Source organism: Protopterus annectens, chromosome 3.part0, assembly GCF_019279795.1.
Source record: "Protopterus annectens isolate FY-2018-M chromosome 3.part0, PAN1.0, whole genome shotgun sequence".
NCBI lineage: Eukaryota > Metazoa > Chordata > Ceratodontiformes > Protopteridae > Protopterus > Protopterus annectens.
Window position 1 is genome coordinate 173,605,489 of NC_056731.1, and position 12,383 is coordinate 173,617,871.

Sequence of the window (12,383 nt, forward strand, 5' to 3'; positions counted from 1 at the left end):
CGTACCACATTACTGTGGTGTTGTCTGTCTTTAATAATAATTGTCCTGGATACAGAAGGTCCTTGAAAGCTGTTAGGGCATTTTGAACAGCCAACATCTCTTTTTGATTGATGTGAAGATGCATCTGGTCTGTGGTCCACTGGCCCTGAATGCATTTTCCTGCCATGTGTGCTCCCCAGGCATAATCCAAAGCATCTGTTGTTAGGGTCTGCCTGGCTGTGGGTAGGGTAAAAGGCTGACCCTTGTTTAGGTGACGTGCCTGTGCCCACCATCGAAACTCCTGTTGTAAGCAGGGAATCATTGGTATTACTGCTTCCAAACTGTGAGAGTGTTGAGTCCAAACACTTTTTAGGTACCATTGTAATTTCCTCATATGCAGTCTGGCATATGGTATTAGTAGTATGCAGAATGCCATGAATCCCAGGGCCTGCAGAATTTTTCTTGCAGGGAGATGGGACTTTTTCCCAGTAACTGAAAATATTGAGTTAGCTGAACTTGTTTGTCTGGCGTGAGATAAGCCATCTGGACCGTTGTATTTAAGCTGGCACCCAGGAATATAATCTGTTGTGAGGGCACTAGTTTTGACTTCTTTTCGTTTACTGTGTACCCTAGAGAAATTAGCAACCTTTTTACAAGCACCAGATGTTGTAGAAGAATGTCCTTTGTCTCTGCTTGAATGAGGCAGTCGCCCAGGTATGGATATATTTGAATTCCTTTTTGTCTGCAAAATGCAATTACTGGTGCCAGGCACTTTGTGAAGACCCTGGGCGCAGTAGATAAGCCAAAGGGCAGTGCAGAGAATTGGTAGTGCATTGTACCAGCTTTGAATCTGAGGTATCTTATGCAGGTTTGTTTGATAGGGACATGCAGGTATGCCTCTTTGAGGTCCAGAGTAACAAGCCAAGCCTTCCTGCCCAGCATGGGTAGAAGCTGCTGTAATGTCAACATTTTGAATTTCGGAATACCCAGGTAAGTATTTAGAATTGAAAGGTCTAGTATGGGCCTCCAGGCCTTGCCCTTTCTGGGGACCAGGAAGAGTCTTGAGTAAAATCCTTGTCCTTGATCCTGTTGTGGTACTTTTTGAATAGCTCTCAAGTCCACGAGGGCTGAAATTTGTTTTTGTGCCTCTGCCCATTGATTTTTGTGGCAGGTCTGGCATTCCTTTTATTGGTAAAGTATGAAAGTGGAACCTGCAACCTTGAGACACAACATTCAGAACCCATTTGTCTTGGGTGATTGTTTACCAGTTTTGAGAAAAAAGTGCTAGTTTTCCCCCTAAGGGGGCTGCCAAAAGGGAAGTGCTTGGCATACGAAAGGGGAAGTCATTGGGACCGTTTCCTGTAAGGTTGAGACTTGTCCTCACCTCCTTTTGGGGTTGAGGTGCCCCACTGTCGTTGTCTGGTAGAGCCTTGGGGTTGAGATCTGCCTCTTTGGCGTCAGTATCTGCCTCTCTGTGGCCTGTCTGACACTGGAAAGGACCAATTCTTTGTTGGCCAATTTCTGTTAAATCGAGGTGGCTGTACCTGTAAGAAATCATTGACTGTTTGCATAGATTTAGCTTTATCCTCCATTTTCTTTAACACCTCTTCTGCCTTAACACCAAACAAGGCATCATGCTGTAAAGGAGCATCCAATAATTTTGCCTTAACATGATCAGGTAAACTCTGTTCTTTTAACCAAGCATGTCTTCGAATCATAGAACCTGTAACTGCGGCTCTACAAGAGGCCTCTAAAGAATCATAACCACATTGCAAAGTATGTCTTCCCACCTGTTCAACTGCATGCAATAAGTCCTGCATTTCTTTACAGTCAGGGGTTTCTGAGCTTGCAAGCATTTTCTGTTTTAACTGAGCCATTAAATATTGTTGGTACTTAAGCATGTGAAACTGGCAATTTAAAGCCCTTACTGCTAAAGTTGCAGAAGTGTAAACTTTCTTCCCCCATCTATCCAAAGCTCTGGAATCTCTGTCAGAGGGTACTGGATTTTTTGCAATGGAAGCCTTCAACCCTTTTGGACCCTGAGAAATAGTTTCTGGATCAGCAGAAGGGTTTTTATAAAGAAACTTGTGAGAGTCAGGGACTCTATAATACCTATCTGGCTTAGCTGGTGCAGGGGGCAAAGAATCAGGAGATAAGCTGGATTCAGAGAACACATCATCCACAATATCTAGCACAGGCGGAATAGCCAGGGGCCTGTGCTGAGGCAATAAAAGGAAATCCCTGAGCCTTTTCTTGGATTCTGAATAATCCTGACTTTCCCAATGGAAATGCTCCCTCATGGTATGTAAAGTTAACCCAAAAGAATAATCCTCAGGAGGAGAGGCTGAAGGGATAGATTCTTCAGCATCAGAATCCTCATAGGGGGGTAGAGAGTATCCCTGGTCTGAAGAGGAATCAGAGGAAATGGAAACCTGATCAGAGGAATCATAGTCTGTATCCTGCCTAGGCCTTTTCTCAGGAGGGGGATGGGAATCCCTGATTAGAGTAATGAGGTCTTCGGCCATTTTAAGCATCTGTTTCTTAGGCACGGAGGACTGTCCAGGAGAATGCTGTACTTGCTTCTTTGTCTTTAGTGGTACTTTTGTCTTGGCTGTTGCTTTAATGGTAAGTTCTGAAGGTCTGAAAACACCCTCAGAAGCCGATGCCTGCTCAGCGGCTCTGGACCCATCTGAGGGATTAGTTTCTGTAGGCCCAATACCTTGAGTTTCCAGAGGCCTAGTCGTCTCCACGTGGGAGTCGGAGGCGGCCTGTGGCTCTGAGGTAGCGGATGTCAGGGGCTGCGTAAGCGCCTCACTGAGAACCGGCGACTGGCCTAGAAGAGGTTTCGTCATCGGTTTTGGACTTCGGATGCCTGTCTTTATCCTCGTCTTTGCATTTTTTTGGAATTGCGGTCGTTGGTTGATCCGATGGCATAGTACAATTGACCCTTCGGCCAAAGTAGTGTAAAGCAAAATCAAAACGTCTTTTTATAGTGCGTTTGTTAAATCTAGCACAAAACTGACAACTAGTGACGTCGTGATCAGGGCCTAGGCATGGAATACAGTAAGAGTGGAAGTCCTTATGAGGTATTTGCTTCCCACAAAAAATACAATTATTAACTTTTTCTGACATCGGTCCGAGGCAAGAAAAAAGCTTCCCCAACGGGGTACTTAGCTTTATTGAAGACTTCGGGTCTGAAATTCGACTTCAAAAATCTCAGGAGTCGGCCGACCGGCACTTGCTAACTGCTTCAGCTTCGGGCACTGCGCGGAAAGAAAGACTTAAGAAAATGGTGTTGGATGCATCTTATATACCCCTGGCGCACTGACGTCAGGGAAGAAGTGACAGTAACCGACACCGGACCAAGACTTTGGAACTCTGGCCGACTACTGGACCGCCTGAAGGCAGGATAACCCAAGTGTAATGACTGCAGCAGTCTAACATGATGAACATCCTGTTTGATGCCTACTGTCATGCGCAATTAACTAATTTGCTGAACTAACCAAGTTGGAAATGCAAAACTCTCACTGAAGAATACCAAGTTGGAAATGCAAAACTCTCACTGAAGAATGAGAGAGGGGAGAAGTAACTTGGTCAGGAAATGAAACTTCTTTGTAAAAAGTCTTTTTTTGTCTAGGTAATTTGTTGACACTTTTGTAAGCTTTCTTCAGGGAATATGTAACATGTCAGTTGGAAAAAAATTTGTAAGACTCCGTGAAGACTGTACAATGACATTTCATCTGCATTGTCAAACTATTTTTTTTTCAGGTATGCCATTCTAACTAAATGGAAGTGCAGTTTGACAACATATGGATGGACAACTTAATCTCACAATCTGCGTTCTCTTACTGCAATATGGGACAGATTTAATTTTCCGAAGGAAAAAAATCTCATCGGGATGTTTGCCCCCATGAAAACATTCAGGGATTAAAAAAATAAATAATAATAAAATTAAGAATGATTACTTACTTTGCTTCAGGCAGCTTTGGGAAGTGTAATAATTCAGGAAAAGATAAAAATACATTTTTTTCCATCTTTTGCACAGAGTGGTCCTTTAAATTCAAGTCTAAGTGCTGGCCCATGTAACTACGTCACTCAGTTGAGTTTGTAGTGCTTTGCTACCCAAGCTATTGTCTGCCCAGTAAAACGTAGCATCATTTACAAATTTACTACACCAGAGGGCTATGTAAATGCTTTCAGTTGTCAAAATGATTAATAAGATGGGGGCCTAAAATGGAATCCTGCGGGACACCCTTATAAGACTGGTCTTTGTCATGACAATCACGTACTCTAACCCATAATTATCTACTGCTAACCCACCAAACAATGTACAAGTTTGTGAAGGAAGAAGCACAAATGATGGGAAAACAATGTTTAATGTACATGTAACATTTTCTCTTTTTGCAATATATCCTCTTTCGAGATTAATCCTGACAGCCTCGGCCTGCCTTCAGTTTTCTTTTTCCTGCCAACATGAATACTGACAGTGTAGAAAGTTCCAACGCGGAAGATCAGAACATGTGCCTAATATGGAAATGCACAAAGTACCCTGCAGATTCTTAGTAAGCAAAATGCTACAAAGGTTTTTAGTTTTAATTGGTTAGTGGCTATAGTTTAATAGATGCAAAATATTCTGTCTAGAAGCATTTAAAATATAAAAAAGACGTTTCTTGTGTTCCATGACACAATACCTTGATTGCTTAGTCTCCCGTATACATGTGTTCTTTACAATAAAATAGATTGTTCTATTCTGAAATGTGTTGTGTGAAGTTATTTTTGATCTTAACAGTTTAGTGCCATGAACTCTTGGATTTTTTGAGCTACTCATGTATTGCCGCATCAGAAATCACTTTTGGGCCCATTCATGACAGCAGGCAGCTTGTTTGGAGTGTAAATAAAAAAGAAAAAGATAAAATTTTTTTTTTTTTTTCTTTTTGCAGTGTGGTTTTTTAAGTAAGTCTAAGTGTTGGGGCCCATGTAACTCCACACAGTGAGTTTTTTAGTGCTTTGCTACCCAAGCTATTGTTTTTCCTGTCTGGTGCTTTTCTGATGTGCTTGCATACAATATTTTTCCACCTTTAGCAGTGTTTGAAGTCTCTACAGGTAGGCTTTTGTTGCACAGTCTTTGCAATAGATTATTAAATTGCACAAGTGCGGGTTAAAATAAAAATATTTTGTATAAGAGTGGGTTTTGATCACAAAAAGATATGTATGCATGTATGAGTGGGTCTACTTATATTTATATGAATGAAAGCTTGGATTAATCATAGGTCCATATCATATACTGTATGGTTTTGATGTATGTGAATGGATAATACTACCACTGTACTGAAATTACAAATGTGTACAAAATTACAATGTGGAGTATTAAAAGAGCTAGAATTTGGGACTCCTGACAGACATATGTTTAGTAAATATGGAAGAGACGGCTGTAATTTGGCAAAATGGTCTGAGCTCACTAAAAAGGATGGTGCACTGTAGTTCCCGAAGGGTGGAACTTTTGATAAGGCTATTTTAGAAAATCTTAAAAGAAACAAACAGAAAGGACACAAACTATGTACCTCATGTTGGTCAGCTTTTAATGACTGGCAGGAAGCAACTAAAAATAAGGAAAAGGAATTTGTAGTTGGGAGTGTTAAATATAATTCAGCGATGACATAAATTTCGCTGCAGACAGCTAACAGAACAGTTGATACATTACAGAAATGCACAGACAATAAATCTTGTGGTACCTGGGGTCTTTATCCACTAAAACAACTAGAAAAATCGAAACTCATCCCAATTCATTCAATGAGAATTGGCCTCAGATTCTTTCAGCTCCCCCCCTTATGGCCATTCCACTTCCTATGAAGTGGACAGCCCTCCCTCTCCGGGAGAGCAGATAGGGGTACAATTTGAAGATAGCCCATCTACTATTTCTACTGATATTTCCCAAGTCACTCTGAGTACCTCTGCCTATCCCCAAGGATCAGTTTACAATACTAGATTCTGGTAGCAGTGACAGCAACACGTGTTTTACATTCTGATCAAATGTTAATGAGAGTGGCAAATAAAAGTAAACAGTTATATCAAAAACACAAATATGCATCTTGGAAGAAATGTGTAGACAAGTTAAAATGATTTGGTAATAAGAGTGCCCCTTCTAAGAAAAGTACTTAAAGTTTAAAAATGTTATTCGGTTTCCAATAATCACTGATGGAGAAGAATACAGGTGGAACCCACCTCCTAAGCTAAGCTTCAAGGATGCATCAAATTCTGATTCATCCTCCGATACAGACACCCCCACCACTAACTCATCATCTGATACTCAAACTCCTCCTTTAGAGAGGTACCCAATAATGCAGCGACCAGGGAAGGTGATGCCAAACATATAAGGGTAGCACTCTCATGGATTGCAGTAGATTTTCAAGCTACTGTAGATGGTCTCTCTCATTCAAATAACTTAGCTAAAATATGCTAAAAGTTTAGGAGGATATGTTCATTTACAAAACCCCACTAGTGAATTTTTGTGAGCAGGTGTAAAAGCATCTATTCCTTCACATATTTTTGGGAAAAAAAATCAGTTATAGGAATTAATACTCCAAAACACACAGATGAAGGATTCCTAACAACCAGAGGCAACTTACTAAAAGTAATCAGCACAGCATACCCTCCAACACCTAACTGGTTAAGAATTAAAGCAATCGTACCAAAATAAACAATTCTAGTAATACGCATCTTCAGCACATGATAGATGTGCTTTAGGCTTTTTCTGGGCATCCAAAACCTACAGGAGGAGTGGCAGCCAGTGTCCCTGTCAGCAGAATTTGTAGAAGCCTTATTACCATTACAGGAATTCAATATGTGCCAGACAACAGCTGGAGAGAAAAAAAGAACGGCAAAATAAATTAATACATTTTCAAATTCAGTACTAATGCATAGGGAAGGGGGTGGGGGAGGAGAAATTACAGAGGTAGAGGTAGATTGAGATTCTTTTTACAGCAAGCCCCAGGGCAATACCAGCAAAATATTTACCACCCCGCCCACTTCACCACAAATCCAGTAGTATGGGATGAGTATTAATCCTTGCTTTAACTACAGTCAGAGTGGACACTGGCATACCGGGTGTCATTTCTCTTAGCAAACAGACCCATCTTTTTAGCTTACCCCTCCACCAAATGTCCAACTATCACAGCAAGCAGAAAGACACCCTCTCACTTGGAGTATTGCTTGCCAACATAGCAGCAAGATCATTAGGAAAGCCACGAGCAAGAGACACAGCTATTTCCTTTGGTACGAGTGTATCAAGAATGTCCCTTTGTTAATGTTACAGTATGTAATTATACTCTTCTGTATTTGATGACTCAGGAGTGACAATCTTGGATAATCTCATCAAATGCAGAACACATCCTGCTGTCCAAGAAGTCAGTTCATGGTGTGGGGGTCTCTGGGGTTTCTTTGGATTATTTAAGAAACAAAACCTATTCTCATTCAGATAGGTTCAGTAAAAGAGCATCATGCTTTTACTGTAGCTAATACTGCTTCTTTACATCTTTTAAGTAGAGATTTATTGTGTAAATTATGCTGTACTGTACTGTGCAGGCCAGATGGACTAATATTCCAAATGAATCTTCCTTCCCCTTCATGTCCGTCTATATTTAGCTGACATCTATACAGATGAAAATACACTATTCACAGTACTGAGATCAGCAGAGAGGGGTGAACCACCCTTCCCTCACTGAGTGAGGAGGTCCACCCTCTGAGGCAGAATCCACTGTGTCTGGTTGGACAGCTGGAGAAGGAGAGGGTACCAATGCTGTGTGGGCCAGTGGGCCAGTTTGGTGCTATCAGTATTGCTCTTGGGTCCTCTTCCCTTATCTTGAGCAGGACCCGAGGGATTAGTGGTATGGGGGGGATACATAAATGACATGATGGGTCCATGGGAAGGAGAAGGCATCCGTTTTCCAGGCCATCTCCTGTTTGATCCTGATGTAGAATTTTTGCAACTGTGTTTTCTGTTTACAGGCAAAGAGATCCACTTCAGGGATCCACCCCCCAGGACTGGGTTATGGTCTGCAAAATTTCCAGGTGCGGGTACCACTCATGAGATCTACAAGTAGATACTGTGCCATGAGATGCACTCCCAGAGAGTGTGCCATTTCCCACATTTGCATTGCTAGATGGCACAAGGGGTAGGTGTTCCTCCCTGTCTGTCGATGCACCACATTACTGTGGTGTAGTCTGTCTTTACTAGCAGGATGCCTGAAGTCCATGTTTCTTTGAAGGCTATTAGGCCTTTTTGTACAGCCATGAGTTCTTTCCAAGTGATGTGCCTGTCTCTGAAGTTGGTTACCCACTTCCCCTGGGTTTGCAGGTTGTGGAAGTAACCCCCTAGGTTGTCTCTGAGGCATCTGTTGTAAGGGTCTGTCCATGAGGACTGAATATGAAGGGGAGACCTGGGTTGAGGGTGCAAGTCTGTGCCCACCATGCAAAGTCCAGTTTGAGGCAAGGAATAAGGGGTACCTCTGTCTTTACTGGTTGGGAGCTCTGGCACCACATGTTCCTGAGATACCACTGCAGCTTCCTCATGTGCAGTTTGGCAAGGGGAACCATGAGGATGCATGAAGCCATGTACTCCAGGACTCTTAAGAATTTACATGCTGAAATCTGATCCTTCACAGGTAATCTGTCAGGAAGGACACTTTTTCTGAGCGGGGGGGGGGGGCTCTGGAGAGTGGTGTCTGGGAGAGAACCCAGAAAAACAATCCTTTGGGCTGGTGAAGTGAGGAACCTGTGGGGGTTCAATGTGAACTCCAGAGAAGATAGGAGGTTCTGGGTGAATTTGAGATCCTGGAGTAGTTTGGAGGGATCAGTTGACTGCATAAGGCAGTCGTCCAGGTAGGGATATATTTGTATTACCCTGCTATTACATGAGCCAGGCACTTTGTGAATACTCTTGGTGCAGTAGATAAGCCAAAGAGCAGAGCAGAAAATTCATGATGACTGAATCCTGCTCTGAAGCAAAGAAACTTTCTGTGGGATTCCTGTATAGGAATGTGAAGGTAGGCATTCTTTAGGTCTAGAGAGACCATGAAGGCCTGCAGGGACAGCATGGGAAAGAGCTTCTGAAGAGTTAACATTTTGAATTTGGGGACAAGAGAAACTGGTCGAGTTTTAACAGGTCCAGGATAGGGCGCCAAGAGCCTTCTTTCCTGGTTACCAGAACGGTCTGGAACAGAATCTCATTCTCTGCTGATGAGGAGGGACTGGCACACAAAGATATTGAATTTGAACCAGGGCCTCTGTCATTTGATTAGGGGGTAATCTGGAAAACCTGAGGATTTTAATTGCTCTTTGAAAGTGAGCTTGTAGCCATTTGCGATAATGTCTAGAACCCACTTGGTTGAGATAATTAAAGTTTAGGTATGATAGAATAGAGACAGCCTTCCTCCTAGCTTTGGGGTGGGGGGTTGAGGGTAGGGTGGCTGAGTCACTGCGAGTCTCTGGAAGTGGTTTGGGGTCTACAACTCCCTTGTCTTGATGTTTCTGAGGTCCACTGTCTGCTTTTTTCTGGGAGCTGCCTCTGCCACAAGGTCTTTCCTTTTGAGGTTTCCTCTGGCTACTTCTAGGCAGGGAGAGAAAGGACCAGACAGGACTGCAACAGTGAAACTGGTTAAATAATGAAAACAAAGTGAAGATTGTGTAAACTTTTCATTAAGTACATATCTTAGCAGAGAGTAGTTTGGCTTAAGTATGAACTGACAACAGCTGAATTCATATACCTGAGATAAGGAAGACATGAATTACAATATGATCAGAGCTTGTACTCTGTGACCTCTTCTGTGGATCTGTTAGAGGTCAATAAAAGCGAATTTTGAGTGAATGGTAGTTAGAGAAAATAAATGCAGGGGAAAACTGCTAAAACTGGATTACCTATTTCCCTAGCAGCTTCACCTTTAGAAAGTACTAAAGTCACACTTTTTTGTTCACAAGGTTATTCACTGACTTTTTTTAAGAGATATTTTTAAGTTAAAGGTTAACTGAAAAGAAGAGTGCATTACTAAACTGGGGGGGGGGTACATTACAGTAAGAAGCAGGGATGTGTTTTTCTGTGCAAACTAGCAAAATGCATCTTAGTATGAATGTCCCTATTTTTAAGGTGGATGCCAATGCAGAGTGCCACCAATAAACTGAAGCTACTGGAACTCTGTTCTTTCTATTGCGTATAGTTCTCTTCATCTCAATTTTGAAGGGATTTGCAGAATTAAACTGCTTGGAAATATGTGGCATGAGCTCAAACAAATGTGTGAGATTGTAACAATCTGCTACTTTTACATAAACATAGCAAGAACAATATGTATACAAGTAGTAACGGGCACTACAGGTGTTATAACTTTAAAAACAGCAGAAAGTCCGACTTATCACCCATTTTAACATGGAATGTAACTGGTCTTATAGGCACAGAAAAAAAGTACTGAACTACATCAAGAAATGTAGAGGGCAAACGGCCACATTGCAGGAGATGCATGTGGAAAGAAATGAACATATAATGATTGCAGTGTGGATATTCAGCAAAATAACAGTGTCCTAAGTTTTGCCTTAGCAAAAGGGGAATTACATGACTACAGCAGAAAATCATGCTCTGACATGGGAAAATGAAAGGATGACATATTTAAGCATATGGATTACATAACCCATTATTTAAGAAGAAAAAAACAAAAACAAACCACCAACTGGGCACCAAGCTTATCACTACACTAATGATGGACTCTTACTGTCGATCATTAATGTGATCACAAACATGCTGGACTTTCATTAAGAAGCCAAACAGGATACTGGGCTTACTGCTGCTCCTACTGTTGATCACTTGTGTATGATTTTAGGGTGTTGCACTATTGCACTACAGACAGAGACTGCATAACTCAGGGATCCCTCCCTAAAAAAAGCCTAGGTTGTGTAATTTCTTAGCTTTGAACATGGTTTGTATTCGAGTGCTTCTGAGGACTTGGAATTGCTGTTTATAAGACAATCACAAATCTGTCAGACTTTTTTAGGAAGCCTATAAAGTCAGTTGCACTTTTGGGCATCTCTTTCCCATTCAAGAATTTAGGCTTATGTGCACTGTCAGTCAACTAGCAGTGAAAAGCTGCCTTTGTTAAAACAGAACACAGTTTTTCTCTGATGCCACAATCAGACAACATGCAGTTTTCAGCAGAAAATCTCAGACTGGATGGCTGAAAAGAAAGTACAAGGTATTAAAACATTTCCATGCAAAAGTAAAATAATTTGCTTCCATGAGCATCACTTACTGTAAACAATACAAAATACTTCTGGTTACTCTCTCCCACACAGTTATTAACCCAAGGGCAGTGGTGGTCCATCTTCCGAATGCATCTCTTACAGACACTGAAAAGAAAATATTTTGTTTATTGCACAACTTTGTGGAAATTACCATGATACTTGAACAATCAGCAATAAAGTATCACTTAATACTGTATCCTCACTACGACCAAATACTACACTGTTAACTAGGACAACACAAATACAAACGCACACTATACACTTGCTCACGTTTTACAAGCTTGTATTTAGATTTTTTTCACACAGTCACATGCTCATATATACACACCTATTACATATTAGCTGCCATTAGTAAGATCGACTTTCAAAAAGAGCAAATGTTTTTTCCTTGCTTTACGGGCTTAACAGACTGAAGTCTCTTAATGAAGTCTTCTATGTGCAAAATCATGGTACAGCTGAGATTGGGAATTTGCCCTTTCCCTACTGCTGCACAATCTTGGAGTTAGTATATATATATAATTAGAAGGGATGTGTGCAGGGAGGCTTGTACACCTTCAAAAATGTTTTTTGTTTGTTTTGTGGTTCTTTCTTTTTAGATCAATGCTATTTTGTTCGCTCACATGAGCATACTTTTTTTTATTAGGTAATCATACACACACACACATACATACATACATACACACACACACACACACATATATATATATATATATATATATATATATATATATATATAAATATATATAAACACACATACATATATATATATATATATATATATATATACATATATATATATATATATATATATATTTGGGTACTTGCGTATTACCGCAACCAGATTTTCGCGGTTGCGAAATTGTCATGCTGGCATGAGAATGAGTGCTGGAAACACCGTAAGGTGTTATTTTGACAATCTTACAGCTGAAAAATCACTCTGGCTTACATTCAGGAAGATAAACAAATGTGCAAGTGTTGTTCCTGTCTTTCGTGTATTACACATGCATGCCTCAATTGGCAGGGCTGCTGTCTTACTGAAAAAAGGAGTAGCTAGGAACGAATGCTGAGACCCCTCCCCCCCAAAAAAACACAGACACATGACAAAGTTTCAGACTGTTATTCTC

General features: G+C 41.0%; 2 protein-coding genes across 2 annotated transcripts in view; one reads left to right on the plus strand and one right to left on the minus strand.

Annotated features, from left to right (window-relative positions):
• ZDHHC3 (zinc finger DHHC-type palmitoyltransferase 3) overlaps positions 1–12,383 on the minus strand; it is a 678,918-nt gene that overhangs the window by 566,310 nt on the left and 100,225 nt on the right. The window contains exon 2 of the mRNA XM_044064670.1: positions 11,268–11,364. Within this exon, the coding sequence (XP_043920605.1) occupies positions 11,268–11,339 (72 nt within the window). The 5' untranslated portion in view covers positions 11,340–11,364. The remainder of the gene's footprint in view (positions 1–11,267; positions 11,365–12,383) is intronic.
• The window catches only part of EXOSC7 (exosome component 7), a 742,094-nt gene that overhangs the window by 63,509 nt on the left and 666,202 nt on the right, over positions 1–12,383 (plus strand). The gene's annotated exons all lie outside the window — the stretch shown is intronic.